Here is a 17,800-nt window from a genome sequence, read left to right as displayed (position 1 = left end):
ACGTCTGTTTCAAAGAGTTCATATTCAAATATGTCATTTTTTTTTTTTTGGAAAAAAGTTAAAGCTTAATTTACACATCAAAATAGTACAAATTCACAAATGGTAGTAACGGGCATAATTTGCACTAGCCAGTGACATGTAACTGTTCCAAGTCACAAGCTCATTTGGGCTAGTTTCTAGCCCAACAAACCTCAGGCCCCTTCTTTCAATGTTCTCTTTCTCTCAGAAAGTGTTCGACCTTCTATACAATATATTCTGTTTCTTCTTTTCTCTAGAAAAATATATTTTTTTAACAAAAAGAAAGGAAACTATCAAACAACAGACGACACAGTACACACATATACACAAAACATATCTGTGTATGTATAGGTTAAGTTGTAGTTACTACATATTGATATCATATATAACCATTTAAATGGAATAAAAGTTAATCCGATAATTAAAAGAGATTACGAGGCAAAAGGAGAAAATCCAAATTTTGTTTCAGAACACCTTGATTTGTTATATTCCTCAACTCTAATGTTATACATCCACATGTGAGCAGTGGTGAAGCCATAAATTTTTCCTCAGTGGGGTTTACTATGAAACACACACACACACACACACACACACACATATATATATATATATGTGGGGTATAGTTAGAATTCTTTATTACTAAGTAGAACATGTATAATTTTTCGTTAAGTACAGTTATATCTTTTTAATTTATTAGGAGCAATGAGATCATTTGAATAACTTACGTACATTCAGTAAAAAAAAAAAATCAAAATTTAGCAAATATTCCATCGAGATCAATGTGGCTCCACCACTGCATATGAGGGACTACAACCAAACCATGTTTGTATGGACGAACGACATTGCACGTATCTGTGATGTCTCAAGTGTCTGACATTTCTTGGAGTTGAATATAACATATTTAGTGAAATTCGGAAAATATAATAAAATAAAAGTTAATACAAGGTTCTGATAGCATTAACAGATAGATCTAATCACTGCCAAAGCTTAGTTCTTAAAGTCTCAAACTCATGTCAAGCGTAAGGTCAGTGAGAAGCAAACACATAATGTTCAACATAGCTAGAAACAGACTTCAAATTAAGAGCCGACCTACAATATTATGAGCTCAGATTGGTCTCTAATTATATGTCCGATATGAACATGCATGGAATTTTTGGGCAAATTACATGGACCAAGTAGTATCCAACTTCATTCTCGCAAAAGCTGAGCCTGAAAGGATCAATATTAATCTTGACGTCAAAAACCAAATCTTAGCATCAAAAGAAAAATTAATTAGTAAAAAAAATAAATAAATAATAGTAGAAAGAGAATTATTTTTCATACCTTTTTGTTGCCTCCCGGAACAGATGCAGCTGGAGGATTTGGAATATACCTTGCCCACTGTATTTTTGCTGGCTAGTTAGACTTTGGTTTATCATAAAAATGAGAAGCTTATTGTATTTTGTTTATTTTTATATTTAAGACGAGAATCTAGTAAATTAAATATAACAAATGCTAGCTAATAAAACTTGAATTAAAAGAAGTAGTACGCATATATATACTTACGTTTTTAGCTGCAGCGCTAAAGGCTTCTCTATGAGGAATTTCAGGATTGGCTGCTTTGATGCGCTGTATCTCCTCTCTAAATAGATGTCAAATTAATTAGGCATGCAAGAATAAGTACATTAATTGTGTTTCTTTGACAAAAATGATCCTATATCAACCGATAGTATGTAACAAAATGTACAATTAATGGGTTAAAAAAAGTATACCTTTTGCTTTTCATTTTTCCTTTTTTTTTTAATATTGATAAAGGAGAAAAAATTGACAAGCAGTCTATAGGTCCTCTAGGACTATATGAATATATCACCAATATGATCTTATACTATCTCGTTATAAAGTATATTACCTATATAACAAAACATACTTGATTACATATTATTTTAGATCTAATCGTGTGTGAGTGTAATACACAAGCTGCTGGTGAAAAGGAATATGGGATCTTAGAAATATGTATATATTTTTTCCTTACTTCATGAATCGATTGTAGGCAGATGGTAGTCTGTGCTTCTTCTCAGGCGCTACAAAACAAAAGATTGTTTTGAGACTGTATAGTCAGTATTTATTGCATATATATGTATGTGCATAATGTATATGTACATACAAACATACATACATATATATATATATATATATATATATATATTATCCGTCTTACGCTTTAGGACGAAGGGTGCTTTGGGAGAAATTGGCTCGCTAGATATACTTGAGGAGCTGGAAGATGATGATGAGTAATGGCCCTTTCTGAACTCATTGCAAAATCCCTGCATCACATAATTCATATTTGAAGTTTACAAACACAAATATTAATACCCAATATGGTCATTCCCATGTATGTAGATGACTAAAAAGAAAATAGAAGCAAAGTAATCAAACAGATCACACAATTTCTGCATGCATAAAATGTGTGCGGATAACATATATTTATATATATATATATATATATATATTATATAGTACTTGATACTCATATGTTTGTGTAGGTACGTATAACTTGCTAGCTAGATAGGGCGGTAATATTATTGTTGAGTTTGGTGATGATGATCAAACAAAGTACTAGAGAAATGAGTTCATAACTAACCGGAAGACTCAAATTAGGGTGATCAAGGAATTGATGAGCAGGTTGGAGAGGAGGTCTGGTGCTAAGAAAGGACAGGTTACTGCAGTGACCGCATTTCACCGTCACTGTGTCCAGCAGTCGCTTGTATGGAAGCGCAACCTGCACAAAATTCATATACACAATACACACACACATACATATATATATATACACACGGACACAGTATCAAAACCAAGGAGAAGATTATATGTATTATGAGAACTGAAATAATATTTATGATAATGTTGTTAGTTCACATAATTATACCGTTAATAAACCAAAATATCATGATGATCGATCGAGCCTATGTAACAATAGATGCATATATAAGCTAGCCATACAATCATGTTATTGATCTCGAAGTACTACTACCTCGCTAGTTAGACCAAGTTCAAAAAAAAAAGTACAAGAGAGAGTGAAAGATGTATTGAACATGTATATGTATATTCTATGATCATGTTGTACTTTTACCGCGAGAACGGTGCTGCAGAAGTTGCATCGGACGTAGCAGAGGTGATCCGTCGACGGCGGAACAAAGTCCACGGCGACTTTCTCTTCTAGGTTCATGGTTATAGAAAGCAAGAGATGAAAAAGAAGAAGAGATGGTATGGAGAGGTGTGGGCGTTTTGTGATCCTATATAGCTATAAGGGAGAGAGTCGTGTTATGTTAGGGTTTGCTGTATAAGAATAAAAGGAGGCTGAGTAGAGGGATAATATATAGATATATATATATATATATATATTAGAGTGTTTAGTACTTTTGAAGAAGTAGAGTCAAAAAGAAAATATAGGGGTTACTATACTAGTCATTGTCCCACTGAACTATTTTAGCTGTATTTTGCAGACCCAGTTTTAAGTACGGGCTAGCACAGTAGTCTCTCTAGCTTTTTAGGACTCATAATTTCTTATTTAAAACTAAGATCTCACCCATCTTCTAGTGTGAACGTTATTACCCAAAAAAAAAAAAAAAAAAAAAAAAACTATTAGAGAGAGAGAGAGATTATTCTCTAGTTGTTTTGTGGACTTCAAGTACTTAAGCAAAATCACTATCAAACCACAGCTGCATATGCATGTCTTGTGTCAAAACAAGATAAATATGGAAGTACATGCAACAAAATGAAAACGTATTGCCAGTAGATGCTCATGACAGAACGTTGTGTTCAAACTTGTACAAAATTCATATGTTAGCAATGATTAATTAATGAAAGCAGAAATTTAGTATAGAAAAGTAATGCACTCATTTTTATTGTTTATCATGATGCGGTGCAAAGTCTTAGTCGGTGATTATACACAAAATTAATTCTTCAGGGGCCTGTCAAACTCAGCTAAATTAATCACATTAATGGATATGAAGCTTAACGTTCTAATTAAATTAAGGGGTCAAAAAAATACTTATCACTGGATAAGCATACATGGGTCCACAGTATTATAAAGTTAATTAAGAAGAAAATTCTAAATAGAACTCCTATAGCTATAGACTATAGCTATAACCTAGGTTCCAAGAAGTTTGCTTAATTAATTAATCATCATGTTTATACAATTTCGTTAGAATGGGTCCAACACACAATCTAAAAGCGTTTTCTCTTTTTTTTTTTTTTTTTCCTTTTTTTTGAAGGGGAAAATGAATATTCACTAAAGCTCGTCAGCTAAATCAGTTGTAATGTAAAAGCGTTTTCCGGTGCTAGTATTTTCAATAATTACGACTTTATAGGTGCGAGATGGTAATATTGGAAAGCTTCACGGCAAGTACTATATAAACATAAACTTGACTCTTGGTTCGTAATTCATTGCTTGTGCTAAGATAATTAAAGTAAATACTTTAATAACTCAACTATCTAATCTCAACATTAATTTATGTATATTTACAGACATATCTACCAAAGTTGCAGGAAATAATTATAAACACCCTGGTCATGTCATGAACACAAGGAAATAGCTTTACTGTGAGTACTCTGCGTTAACGAGAAGTTGATGAAAGTCTTTGTAAATTTCATATATAATTGAGTACTTCTCATTCATAGTCAACTAATTAATGTGTTCATTTGAAGGGGAAAAACAAGAATTTAATGATGATGTGTGTGTGTGTGTGTGTATAAATAAGAAACACTAGACGTCTTCTCATACACAAAGACTAATAGCATGATCTTCATATATCTGTTAATAGACGACTTCCTTTGCATACAAAAGTACTTATATAATATTAGTTTTTCCAACGTGACCCATTATATATATATATATATATATATATATATTATGCTACATATAATTACATGCACACACTTGCACGTGTAAGTATATACGTGATCATGAATTATCCCATTGGAAGAAAATAGCCACATATATCGATTCAAAACCAATCATAATATTTTTCAAATTGCACATGTGTTGAGGCCGAAAATATCAAGATAATAAATTCATTTTTTGTTTTTTTAAAAACTAGATCATCATATGTAAAGATTTAAGAATGAATATGCCTGATCGAAGTGAGAAGAAGGTGGGGAGTGAAAAGACAGTGAAGAAAAGGGGACCTGCCGTCCATTCCCATCTTTTGTGGGTGCAATGCCAAACAGAGGAATTGGAAAGAGACGGATGCTGTAATCAAACGTCGCTTTCAACAGCAAATTGGGATTGAGATAGAAGATGGCAATTAGTACTCCCAAAAGAAAGCAACGCTAATAATAATAATAATAATAATAGTAGGCCCAGGAGATGAGATATATATTGAGAAGAAGATCACGGGGGTTTGTTGGTGTCTTTTTGCGGATGGGACGATTCCCTTCATTTCCCAATTTCCCAAACATGGCAAAATGCCCCATTCCCCCCCACTTGAAATCCCCACCCTTTCTCTGCCCGTGTATGCCGCAACTTTAATCCTTTAACCCAACCTTCCTCTACAACACAAAACAAATTAGATAGCTAGGTACGACTTAGGATCAATAGAGTTTCTATCATTTTAATTCTCTTGTCTGATAAAGTCACTCCATAACTACTTTAATCTTAACAAATTATCTCTGATCAAACTAATAAAATGTTCAATGATGTTTTGAATCAGACGACAATCTTTTAAAATTTAGACGGAAACACTCTCGTATACATCACATAAGCTCGTTTGAAGGGTATGTATTAGAATTTCATATAATCAAAAAAATACACTATTAGGTCACGTGTGCAACTGCACTTTCGTTTAAATTTTGTTAGTCACATCGATTTTAGAGCACCATACCATTGTTTATTAAATTCAGAAGCTAGTTTGTCAAGATTAAGATTTATGAGGGCTACTTCAAAAGAAAGAAAAAAAAAAATCCAAAGGACAGGACGTTCAATTCCATAAATCAATTAGTTATTTGGATGGCAACAGAAATCGATAAGCTATATTGTTTATTTATTTATGTATTTATTTTTTGGGGTTTACGGTTTTCGGCACAAACATTAGATCCTTGGTCAGCCCCGTTTTTTGCCGAACAGGGAAATTGGGATTAGACGCGTCTCCCTAGCTGTCGCTGTGTTTTAGCCGTAGCATTGTTCTCTGTTATTGGCTTCTTTTACTCTTGTCAAGTCATCTTTCTGAAATGTATTTGTATGTATATATCTCATTATTGGAGGGAGATTTGACGCAAGTTTTGGATTCTTGCATGTCTTGTTAGAACATGATCACTTCCGACTTCGACTATTGTTTGTTTCTTTACTATTTTATAATTTTCAAGCATAATTTTCCGATGAACTATATATTGACTCTTTTCATTGTTAACACTTTAGAGCCCGTTTGGTTCATGGATTAAAACTATGAGATTAGAATCATTTTCAATTTACGTGTGTTTTTTGTGAGAGAAAATACTGTAACGAACCATGAATCATGAACAATTGATGCTATTAGTCTAAAAAAGTGATCTTTCAAAAACAAAAATGTATAACTTAAACTATTAGTGAAAATAGAACAATTGATGCTATACTTTAGCTCCTAAAATGCAACTACAATTACCTTTTCTTTTTAAAAAAAATTGAAGCTAGTAACTGTTCGAGTGTCTCAAACTACGGGATTCTAGTTTAGTTTATATTAAACTTATTGATTGCCTCACCATCAACGAGTCGTTGTAGTATAGTGGTGAGTATTCCCGCCTGTCACGCGGGTGACCCGGGTTCGATCCCCGGCAACGGCGTTAGATTTTTAATTTTGTTATACGTATTACTATACTAATAGTAAATAAAGAGCGCCACCACCATATCTTAATCATGTCGTTGTAGTATAGTGGTGAGTATTCCCGCCTGTCACGCGGGTGACCCGGGTTCGATCCCCGGCAACGGCGTGAATCTCTTTTTCCTTATTTTTTTCCTCCTCCTAAAAATTATCTCATCATGATTTTGTGATGAAAATTCAACGAAATCAATAAAAAAGTATTTCTTCCCAACCAGTGTACAATCCAAGGCAATAACGTAATTGTCAATTTTGAGTTTTTCAAAATAAAAACAAATTGAGTTTTTGTCTTTACTAATACTCGATTTGATCTCCTTTTTTTTATTTTTCTTTAATTTCACTAATTAAGTCTTAAACTTAATATTGTTGGTGGGGTTGAGTATTGACTCAAAACCAATATTATTTTTAGTGAAGATGCTGGACATTTATTTACCATCTACGCATCTAAACAAAAAAAAAAAAAAAAACAGTTAAAGAAGTTTGCCATTTACAGAGCCAAGGAGAAAGAGTTAAAATGAGTTTTTTTTTTTTTAATTTTTAAATTTTATATGAATGTAAGAGATTGAACGCACAAAGAAAAAAAAGACAAGATGATACAAACTATCATATTTTACCATTGATTTGCAATAAGCGGACGTATTACTATACTAATAGTAAATAAAGAGCGCCACCACCATATCTTAATCATGTCGTTGTAGTATAGTGGTGAGTATTCCCGCCTGTCACGCGGGTGACCCGGGTTCGATCCCCGGCAACGGCGTGAATCTCTTTTTCCTTATTTTTTTCCTCCTCCTAAAAATTATCTCATCATGATTTTGTGATGAAAATTCAACGAAATCAATAAAAAAGTATTTCTTCCCAACCAGTGTACAATCCAAGGCAATAACGTAATTGTCAATTTTGAGTTTTTCAAAATAAAAACAAATTGAGTTTTTGTCTTTACTAATACTCGATTTGATCTCCTTTTTTTTATTTTTCTTTAATTTCACTAATTAAGTCTTAAACTTAATATTGTTGGTGGGGTTGAGTATTGACTCAAAACCAATATTATTTTTAGTGAAGATGCTGGACATTTATTTACCATCTACGCATCTAAACAAAAAAAAAAAAAAAACAGTTAAAGAAGTTTGCCATTTACAGAGCCAAGGAGAAAGAGTTAAAATGAGTTTTTTTTTTTTTAATTTTTAAATTTTATATGAATGTAAGAGATTGAACGCACAAAGAAAAAAAAGACAAGATGATACAAACTATCATATTTTACCATTGATTTGCAATAAGCGGTTGCAAAAATCTGCTCCACCAGTGGAGTACAAGTATAGGTTGCAATATAAAGACTCTTTTTAAAAAAAAAAAAAAAAATTTAAGAAATCATGCCATGAGTATGCAACTACCTTTATTAAATTTTTAAAAATTCATCATCAATATTGTAGGTAAGGACTACTATCACACAAATTAACTTTTACAAATCAATTAGCAAAAATAATGTAAGTACCGGTAATTTTTCCCAAAAAGTTACAATGCCAATAGCTTTAGGACAAAACAATTTAAATAAAATTTTTGTTCAATACTAGTGAAACAATAACAAATAGAACCATTTTAAAAATATTTTCGATAAATAACATGTTTTAAAATATTTTATAGTAACATTATACATGATTTATTTATATAGTAAATTTATAAAATAATTTTACTATAATCATAAATTATTTACATAAATACAGTACTTATTATAAATATTATTAAATTATGAAATAAAATCATTTTAGTACTATGTGTAGTAGTGAAACATGTTTTTTTTTTTTTTTTTGTTAATAAGCGAAACACACTCGTAGTACCATGTGTTTTTGATAATATCAAAGCGGTATCTCGATGGTTTCAAAAACATATTCTTAGTACCCAGAAGTTGATTTATGAGATACAAATTGACCTTAATACCCATCTATTTAATTAACTAAAAACTAATAAATCTAAAAAAATCATGAGCTTTATTTATTTTGTTGTTTTCTTTTAAATATTTTAATGTTTTAAAATATTTTATCATGTGTTTAGTTGGGCAATTCAACCTAGTTCAATTTGGATTACATTTGCAGTTGGTATTTAGTAAGGGTGTTAATTGCAATTGAAAAACCTATCCAGTCTAAGTTGAAATGGTTGAAGTACGGATTTAACCCTCTCCAATTCGATATTTCCAACCTATCTTCTACCGTAAACAATTCCACTTTTCATTTTTTTAAATATTGATTGTTTTTAATGAATAAGAAATATAATTTAGGACCTGTTTAATTCGTTGATTCAAGTTAAGATGTGACGTTATGTGAGAGCTTTTTATTGTAGTAAAAAAATTAGATGTAATTGTTTCTGAAAGCTTTTTACTGTAATAAAATTCGAATTCTAAACTCGAATCGGTGAAATAAACGGGACCTTAAATATTATATGTTCTAAAAATCAGTTTAAAGATATAAATAGATGTTTTCAAAAACTTCATAGTACCATTTTAATATTAAGAAAAAACACAAAATACTAAAAGGAGGTTTTGCTATAACATAGAATATTAAAACGATTTTATCCCTTAAATTGTTGTATTTATTATAAATATTTTAAGAATATGCTATGCAGCTCTCTCCCTTAATTTTTCCCCCTTAAATGGGAGCTCAATGAAATTACCTCCTCGATTTTAAAACATTATTAAGTTTTTGGAGGGAAAATCACACACCCCCAAAATATAATTTTCCCACTCCCGCCATTGAAATCATCTCTCTCTCTCTCTCTCTGGGCTATTCGATGCTTTTGACGAGAGCAGATACTCTTCCGATCTCAACATGGCGGAACTGAAAGGCGACAAAGAAAAACAGGACGGTCTAGAAATCACATCCATCGGCTCCCTCTACACCGGTCCTTGGGACAAGAAGTATTGGAGCTCCTCTAGGGTTTGTTTTTCTGATTCCTCTTTGATTTTGCTCCAATTTCATGTTTTTTGTTCTATTGGATGAATAATTATACTTTTCATTTCGATTTGATCTATTTTTAGATGCTTCAGACTGTAGTTTACTAGTTTCCGCGAAATTCTGGAAAAAATTTCGCAGGAAATGATAATCTATGTTGAAGAAATGCTGAGAGCTAATATACGAGTACGACCAGTTTGGGCGCTAATTGTTGTGTGGATTAAGATTCATAGAATTGTCTTGCCTTGATTGTTTTTTTATATATTTCTTTTCACTTGTTTTTCGATTTGAAGATTGTGAAGATTATCAAAAGTTGACGGAGTTTTGAGAAAATTCTTAATAATTGAATCTGGCTATGAGAAGGGAAGATTTAGGTGTAAGATAGCTGAGTCTGCTTTGAGGGCACCGATTGGGATCTGAAGCCTTCATTATAGGACGATAGATATCATTTTTCGTTTAAGCTTTCCTTTTGTTTCTACGAGAAGTAGGGGAAATTAACTGGTCCCAGTTTCCAAAGTGTATCTTTTCAAAAGAGAGTCAAATTAGTAAGTGCTTGTTTGTTTATTTGCATTAAAAAATTAAAAAGTAGGATGTCATTTCATATTAAAAAAAAATAAAAAAGTAGGATTCATTTCAAGGCTTAGCTCATTCTTCCTGCAGGATTAGGAACCTGACTTCATAGTTGTCCACAATGTGTTGCGTGGTTAACAACAACATATGTGATATGTCATGTTGCAAAAGCAATTGACTGAATTTTGATATTTTGTAGGGTAAAGGCCGGTATCCTTATCCAGTTGGGTATGAAGCTGTTCGAGCTCATAATGGAAGTACATATAAGATGGAAATTCATGAAGGTCCTAAAGGGCCTATGTTTATTGTTAGTAGCCAGCCCCTATTGTTGTTGGTTTAATGATAATTAGTTCATGTTATCACATGATATAAGAAAATAAACACAAAGCAACTTCATTTCCACAGATTTCTACTGCTGATGGACATTCATCTTCTGGGCAAACTCCAGACATTGCATGGGAGAAATTCCAAAAGAAGTATTGTCCCCATGTGAAGATTTGGCATGGAAAGAGATTTTCGTGCAACATAGATGGTGTGGAGGTAATTTCTATGCAAGTTGACGTGTTATAGAAAAGCTGAATGCACTGGTTATAGTTTCTTGAAGGATTTTTGTTGTTTTTACTTGTCGGTCACAATGTTCCACCTTTTGGAACTTATGAGTGATCTATAAACTATTCTAAATGTTTTTCTTGGCTCTGCTTATGGAACTCTTATAACTGGGATTCCTGTCGTTGCCCAATCATTTGGTATGGTGCTTTTCTGGGAACTCATAATGGGGGCTGTTCAATCGTTTGGTGCGGTTAACTTTACACAAGATATTTTTAATTTTTTTAGTGAAAGTAGAATATTTCTTTTGATAGCATTTGTCTTCCCCGATCCCCGATTAGTTGCTCAAATTTGTACAAATGGTGATCATTCAATATCTGTGCTTTAATTTTTAAATATTTAAAATTATTTTTTCATTGTATTTGCAGTTTTTTGGGTTTAAAAATTCATTTGTTCAGAGGCTTCTTCGAGAAATTGTGGCGAATGTTAGTGGAACTATAGAAAAGAATCTATTGTCCTCCAGCTTCTGCAAAGAGGGCCCTAAAGCAGATCATATTAGTAGCCACCCTGATGCACAAGCGCATCATGATTTACTGCCCTTGGACAGATCACAGATAATAGGAAAGAGAAGTAGGAGACTCAAAATCGTGAATACAAAGTCATCCAACAACGCTAATCTCAAAAGATCAAGGTCTCAAGCTCTGGCTAATGTTGCTGAAGCATCAAATAGAATTGAAGAGAACCAAAGAATCATAGCTACTGGGAGTCCCTTGCCTTCTTTTAAAGGAAAGTGTGATGACAATGAACAGCCAACAATCGTGCCACGATCAGTGAGTCACATTTCAGAGAGTGACTTGCCATTGAATTTGGTTGACATCTCCAATAATCTTAGAAACATTGTGCCTTCTGAAGAAACAAGGTTGGTGGTTCGTTCAAGAAATTGTGCGTCCACTAATCTAGCTGGCAAATTGCTGACCGAGGAAAAATATGTAAGCACAGCTTTCCTGTTTTCTAGTGCACTATTGGAAAACTAGGTTTCCCTAATATTATTTAGAAATCATTTGATTTGTAGGCAAACTTAGTTGCCACATGGTTGTTTAGTAAATTGCTGTATGACAAGAAGAATCTTAAATTATCACAGCTTGACAGGTTGCAAGGTACTGAGGTGGAAGACTTCATTTCTCCAATGTCACTTGAAGTAAAAAATGGGGAGCATCCAGGTCTGAGAGATGATCAAGTTGCGAATGATGTAGTGCTTTATGTTCCTGATACCTCAGATTTGGTGCAAGGTATTCCTTAAGTCATCCATCTTCTACTGATCTTCCCTTTCAATTTTCGTTATTTATTCTTTTCCTCATCATTCTATTAGTAACTGCTAGTAGTTAAATGCAGATGATACTGCTGATAATGGTCCAAGTGTCCAGGATAAAAGAGAATCGACTGCAGCAGACATGATCATTTCAGAAGGTTTGGTGAGTGAAACTGATCCAGAAGAAGAAAGAGGCACATCCAATTCCAATGGAAGTTCTCAAAAGAGTGACTTTGATTCAGTTGGTCAAGAAACAGCCAAGTCTATGATGTCATTTCTTCTTCCTCAAGCAGTTCCCTTGCTAAAAAAGTCCTCAAGGAAGAAAAAAGCCGCTGTTAGCTCTTCGGAAATTATGCCTTTTGGGGAGAATACTCCGGAGCTAAATAAAAAAACTAATGTTTCATCTCCAGGTGTTGTTTCCTTTAAAAAATCCATTCATTTATTTTCCCATATTTTTTTAGCCTTTAATTTGTCTAATTATCGTTTGTGCCTTTTAAGTTTTAACATCTAGTTCTATTTGTAAAGGGCACTAACAAGTTTAGCTCTCATATATTCAGCTGTATTGGTCACTGAGAATAAAATGGTGGATTTGAAGGAGCGGATGAATGTCCAAATTACGAATCTGCATTCAGCTGATGCAGAAAACATTGTTACCCTTGACAATTTGAGGGATCAAATATATGGTGAACATGCATCTTACCATGAGATATTGCCCTCTTTTGATGCCAAAGCCGATCAAGTTAGATTTAATGACAAAGCATACCCTTGCAACGCATGCGGACAATCTATTGGGATTGGGGAGGAGTCAGATTGTTTTCTTGAGAACAGTGAAAGCAAAGATATATTCTGTTATGATGAAGTACACATGGATCCAAGCGGAATGCTTCATCAGGGTGATGTCATATCCAAGTCTATGCCAAGTTCCACCGTCCCCTTTAATAATGATTGTGCTGAAGAAATCAGGGATGCTTGTCACTCAGCAGGTATTGCAATTTTGATAACCTGAAAAGAGACGCTCGCTGCACCTGATAGGATTACTTTAATGTGTCAAGCCAACCTATTCCTCTAAATTTTATGTCCAGTTCTCTAATGCTCAGAATATGCTAAAAATGATTAACCAACTAATCTAAAATCAACAAGGTTAGGAGCCAACTATATTGTTGCGCATTGAAGTAGACAATCCACATGATTATCTCCTTGTTCCTTGCAATTATTCTTTGTTGGGAAGCCGTTAGACCTGTTAGTGAATGCAGAACTTGGGAGCCATAAATAATGCAATGAGTATAACCTTTTCTCATTTACAAAATAGAATGGTTTTGTGCATAGGTATAAGTATAACATATTACTTGTACTTCTCCAGATATAAGATATGATAATTCTCTTAAAAACAATTTCCAACTTAGATAATGCTTCGTTTTATGCAGGCAGGTTGCGTTCTTCAAATATATCGCCAGAAGAATCTTGTGTTAAAAATGTTGTTGATAATTGTAGTAAGACATCTACTGAGGTTCCAAGATTAGTATATTCCAGAAGAAGGGAGCAGGTTAAAGCCATAACTCAGATAAAGGGAAAGTACAATTTTCCTCTCTCAGAAAGTATCATATGTAGTAATGTTGAAGATAATCATGTCTCTGAAACATGTCCTAGTAGAAATCCAATAGCCTTGGAGACGGTGGAAATGGGTTCTTCTGATGAAAAATCACATACAAAAGATCTTGGACTTGGTGAGCTTATTGGTTGCTATCTCCACCCACTTCCTGTTTTGTCATTACTGGTGTGCACAACAGGCGAAGACATCCACATTTGTGTTTTATGTGGCCTTCGGGTTAACAAGGACAGGACCCTTTTTATCTATAAAATAGCAACTCAAGAGCCAAGAGTTGGATATCCCTCTTTTGTGGGTCACACATCAGTGACACTGCCGTCTCTAAAAGATTATTTTGGTAAAGAAGTAAGTTATCATCTGCATATATGTAGGCTTGTTTGCTTTTATTAAATGTCTCGTGATGTTCTTGTTACTCTTTCTCAGATTGCTCTGGAAAGATCTGGCTTGCAATACACTCCAGGAGGGCAATATCTTGTTTTGCTTGACTGCATTAGAACACCTTATTGCAGGTTGATTATCTCTGCAGATTCTAGTTACACAAAATATGTAAAAGAAAAAATGGAGTTTTTACATGATAAATTACGCTACATATTTTCAGGCAAGGGACAATTCCTTGTTTGTGCCCAGCATGTGCATCAGGCAGCTTTGAGGAGGATGCGGTGAAGATTGTAGAAGTAAAACTGGGATATGTCTCAGTAGTTGTAAAACTGAAAACACTTGAGAGTTTACAGTGTGTATTGGTTTGTGAACCTAACCATCTTGTTGCCGTTGGGGAGAGCGGGAGATTGCATCTGTGGGTTATGAATCCAGCATGGAGGTGAGTTTTGTTGCACCATGTCAATCAAGTTTTACTTTGTATTCATGGAACTATTTGGCGGCCTTTATGACAATGTCACATTTATGATTCTTATTGTGGGAATGAACTTGTTGCACTACAAAACAAGCCAGGTTCTTACTGGCTTCTACTTGTTTTACTTCAGATTTTATCCTTTCAACCATACAAGTCGTTTCTAACTCCATTCTCTCAACTCTCAAAATCATACACATCACAGTTGTGATGATGTATTTTATTGCAACAGAAAACTTGTCTAAATTTTAACAGTTCAGAGTACTGACCAATAACCATTTCTCACTCAAACAGAGAATGGTCTCTGAAGCTATGTTGAAATATTGATTTATTTTGTTATCTATTTAACCGATCCCCCAGGAAGTATTCATTTAGTTCCCTTGTTTTTCAGTGCACAAACAGAGCAATTCATCCTGCCTGCGAATGATCTCGTATCCCCTGGCATAGTGGAGTTAAAGAGAATTCCAAAATGTGTTCGTCTTGTTGTTGGCCATAATGGATTTGGGGAATTCAGTTTATGGTATGCTTTTCCCAGTATCATAACTTTTAAAGTTGTATAATTTATATTTTTTCGTTTAATGAAATGAATAGTATGGTGTATACTATATCTTTAGTTGCTGGTAAGCATTGCAAAAACTTTTTATATAAATATAAGTATAGTTATGGGCATGTATTCTCGCACGCTATAAGTAAACTTCATTGTATCAATCAATTTATATCTTTTGCCTTTTGTAGGTCTTATCTATATGATGATACTATTTGTGCTACATTTTGAGTGTTAAATTTTGCATAGGTTTCACTAATCTGAAGAAAATTTAGGTGGAAGACTCATAGCTTAATTTTGTAACATCTATTAGATTCTAATTTGCAGACGTTTTTTTTTTTTTTCAGGGACATTTCAAAAAGAATCCTTGTTTCAAAATTCTCTACATCATGCACTTCTTTCAGTGAATTCTTTCCTGTCGCCTTGTTTGGTTGGAAAAAGAAAGGACATAGTTTCGGCGACTGTAATGTGCATGGACATGTCAATAGAATGATGGCTGCAACGAATATGTGGTTCTCAGAGCAAACCAATGACGATTCCCTTCCACTGTTAGAGGAGGAGATTGCTGTCTGGCTTCTTGTCTCCGTTCCATCTGATTCTGATGATCACCATGACTATACATCCGGCGACTATCATACAAAATCAGTAGGATGGTGGCGGCTTGCTCTACTGGTGAAAAATATGGTAATCCTGGGAGGTGCATTGGATCCAAGGTGCTTTAATATTTGTTTTCTCAACCCTACCTTTGTATTTTATAAATGTATAGTTTGTACCTTGTTAAAATGTTTGTACAAAATGGAGTAATTTACATTTCCATTATGGTAGTGTTATGATCAAGTGTTAAGTATCATAGAGGTGATTTGATCTTATACTATGCAGCGCTGAAGCTATTGGTGCCTCAGCTGGTCACGGAATCATTGGTACGTGTGATGGACTTGTGTACATATGGGAAATGTCCACAGGAACTAAACTTGGCACCTTGCATCATTTTAGAGGTAAGTTACGTTTCAGTTATTGCATTAAAATCTACATTGATGTGACCCCCTTTTAACTACTTTGGGATATATGTTCGTATACCTGCCTAGTCACACGCTTAACATAATAAAATAATAGGCTGTTTTACACATTTGGCCCCTGAACTTGTACTGTTTTAGCAGTTTGCCCCTGAACTCTTACTTTTAACAAGTTGCCCCCTCAACTTGTAAAATTGTTACAACATGCCCCATTTTGATGATGGTTGTGTTAAAATTAGTTTTGAAAAAGCACATTTCACAACATATTCCTATATCCCATCTCAAATGTAACACAAATATTTCAATTCTTCAACTCTTAGTCCCTTATGTCTAATAAAAAATTTAAGAAAATTTAGTAAAATGGGGCACATTACAGGCAACTGTGCTAAAAACCCTAAAACGATATTAAGAAAAGGTTGAGCAAACTCAATTAACTTATGATCTCTTACGGAGGCCCCGCTCATTTCACCGATTCAAGTTTTAGTATATCAAAAGTTCTAAAAAACAATCACATCTAACTTTTTTGCTACAGTAAAAAGCTCACATAAAGTCACATCTCAACTCAAATTAAAAATTTAAATCAGCGAACTAAACGGGTTCAGAATCTGTAAGGTAATTGTTGGGATTTGGGCCTTTGCTCCTCGGTTGCCTTTTGTCTTTTGCAATCTGAATATGGTAGTTATGGCTCAGTACTTTTGCTGTCTTTATTTTTTGCCTTTAATTTTGTTTTAATTCTTTTTTTTTTTTTTTTTTTTAGTATATCAAAAGTTCTAAAAAACAATCACATCTAACTTTTTTGCTACAGTAAAAAGCTCACATAAAGTCACATCTCAACTCAAATTAAAAATTTAAATCAGCGAACTAAACGGGTTCAGAATCTGTAAGGTAATTGTTGGGATTTGGGCCTTTGCTCCTCGGTTGCCTTTTGTCTTTTGCAATCTGAATATGGTAGTTATGGCTCAGTACTTTTGCTGTCTTTATTTTTTGCCTTTAATTTTGTTTTAATTCTTTTTTTTTTTTTTTTTTTCAGGTAGCTCCGTTTCATGTATTGCTACCGATGATTCGAAGAAAGGTGCTGTAGCCATCTCTGGTGGCGAAGGTCAGTTGCTGGTTTATCTGCTCTCTCAAAATAACAAACCAAACTAGCAAGGACGAAAGCAAGTTGTTTCTCTATCTTGCTCTAATTTCAGAGCCGGGATATGGAAACCAATCAACCTTACACTTTTTGCACTCCCATTAACGGAGGCTAACTTGGCAATAACTGCCATTCAGCAAGGTAACATGTACTTTTAACTGTATAGTGTAAATAAATGTGAGTATAGTAATTCACCCATTTTAACTCATACTTTAGCCTTCAAATTTCTATACTTCTCATCAATACTATAATACCGTTTTGTGAGACACAAGCAACAGAACCAATACCATATTCAATGTAGGCTTAGAACAGAAAGTAACTAATTGCAATCATGCATATGGCTGTACAGAAGTTTGTTACTGGGGCTTGCATAAAAAATTGGAAGCTGATCATCCTTATGGTCCAAGTAATATAAAATTTTACTGGTGGAACTAATGTTA

The 17,800-nt window shown here is 33.7% G+C and overlaps 3 protein-coding genes and 3 non-coding genes across 6 annotated transcripts; 5 read left to right on the top strand and 1 right to left on the bottom strand.

Moving 5' to 3' along the window:
• Nucleotides 1-918: 918 nt before the first annotated feature.
• Nucleotides 919-3,345, bottom strand: LOC21409113 (protein CRABS CLAW). The gene is made up of 7 exons (XM_024162557.1): nt 3,128-3,345; nt 2,639-2,776; nt 2,216-2,321; nt 2,030-2,078; nt 1,564-1,639; nt 1,342-1,398; nt 919-1,227 (listed from the first exon to the last, which is right to left on the bottom strand). Exons 1-7 carry the CDS (start codon nt 3,221-3,223, stop codon nt 1,207-1,209), a joined length of 543 nt encoding a protein of 180 aa, XP_024018325.1. The 5' UTR covers nt 3,224-3,345; the 3' UTR covers nt 919-1,206.
• A 3,396-nt stretch (nt 3,346-6,741) lies between these two features.
• On the top strand, nt 6,742-6,813 carry TRNAD-GUC. The gene has a single exon. It is a non-coding gene; the product is annotated as a tRNA-Asp (tRNA).
• A 75-nt stretch (nt 6,814-6,888) lies between these two features.
• On the top strand, nt 6,889-6,960 carry TRNAD-GUC. The gene has a single exon. It is a non-coding gene; the product is annotated as a tRNA-Asp (tRNA).
• A 576-nt stretch (nt 6,961-7,536) lies between these two features.
• Nucleotides 7,537-7,608, top strand: TRNAD-GUC. Its single transcript has one exon. It is a non-coding gene; the product is annotated as a tRNA-Asp (tRNA).
• Nucleotides 7,609-9,500: 1,892 nt separating this feature from the next.
• LOC21409112 lies at nt 9,501-17,552 on the top strand. Its single transcript, XM_024162543.1, has 14 exons — nt 9,501-9,775; nt 10,560-10,667; nt 10,766-10,900; nt 11,335-11,895; nt 12,048-12,195; nt 12,299-12,625; nt 12,773-13,198; nt 13,640-14,166; nt 14,245-14,330; nt 14,420-14,638; nt 15,060-15,188; nt 15,560-15,925; nt 16,092-16,207; nt 17,256-17,552. Exons 1-14 carry the CDS (start codon nt 9,668-9,670, stop codon nt 17,369-17,371), a joined length of 3,372 nt encoding a protein of 1,123 aa, XP_024018311.1. The 5' UTR covers nt 9,501-9,667; the 3' UTR covers nt 17,372-17,552.
• On the top strand, nt 12,862-13,749 carry LOC112090653. Its single transcript, XM_024162540.1, has 2 exons — nt 12,862-13,198; nt 13,640-13,749. The coding sequence occupies exons 1-2, from the start codon at nt 12,896-12,898 to the stop codon at nt 13,733-13,735; spliced, it is 399 nt and encodes a 132-aa protein (XP_024018308.1). The 5' UTR covers nt 12,862-12,895; the 3' UTR covers nt 13,736-13,749.
• Nucleotides 17,553-17,800: the final 248 nt, after the last annotated feature.

This window comes from Morus notabilis, unplaced genomic scaffold, assembly GCF_000414095.1.
Source record: "Morus notabilis unplaced genomic scaffold, ASM41409v2 Scaffold73, whole genome shotgun sequence".
NCBI lineage: Eukaryota > Viridiplantae > Streptophyta > Magnoliopsida > Rosales > Moraceae > Morus > Morus notabilis.
The sequence above is the reverse complement of the archived record's forward strand: the minus strand, read 5'-3'. Positions and strand labels throughout refer to the sequence as shown.

What these genes read in the sequence shown, in the direction of transcription:
- LOC21409113 (XM_024162557.1), bottom strand. Translation starts at nt 3,223, where the DNA reads ATGAACCTAGAAGAGAAAGTCGCCGTGGACTTTGTTCCGCCGTCGACG. An exon ending in TCTGCAGCACCGTTCTCGCG is followed by an intron (nt 2,777 to 3,127) that starts GTAAAAGTACAA and finishes AATTTTGTGCAG; the next exon opens with GTTGCGCTTCCATACAAGCG. An exon ending in GCCTACAATCGATTCATGAA is followed by an intron (nt 1,640 to 2,029) that starts GTAAGGAAAAAA and finishes ACATCTATTTAG; the next exon opens with AGAGGAGATACAGCGCATCA.
- LOC21409112 (XM_024162543.1), top strand. Translation starts at nt 9,668, where the DNA reads ATGGCGGAACTGAAAGGCGACAAAGAAAAACAGGACGGTCTAGAAATC. An exon ending in GCAACATAGATGGTGTGGAG is followed by an intron (nt 10,901 to 11,334) that starts GTAATTTCTATG and finishes TTGTATTTGCAG; the next exon opens with TTTTTTGGGTTTAAAAATTC. An exon ending in GTTATGAATCCAGCATGGAG is followed by an intron (nt 14,639 to 15,059) that starts GTGAGTTTTGTT and finishes CTTGTTTTTCAG; the next exon opens with TGCACAAACAGAGCAATTCA.
- LOC112090653 (XM_024162540.1), top strand. Translation starts at nt 12,896, where the DNA reads ATGGTGAACATGCATCTTACCATGAGATATTGCCCTCTTTTGATGCCA. An exon ending in GGATGCTTGTCACTCAGCAG is followed by an intron (nt 13,199 to 13,639) that starts GTATTGCAATTT and finishes CGTTTTATGCAG; the next exon opens with GCAGGTTGCGTTCTTCAAAT.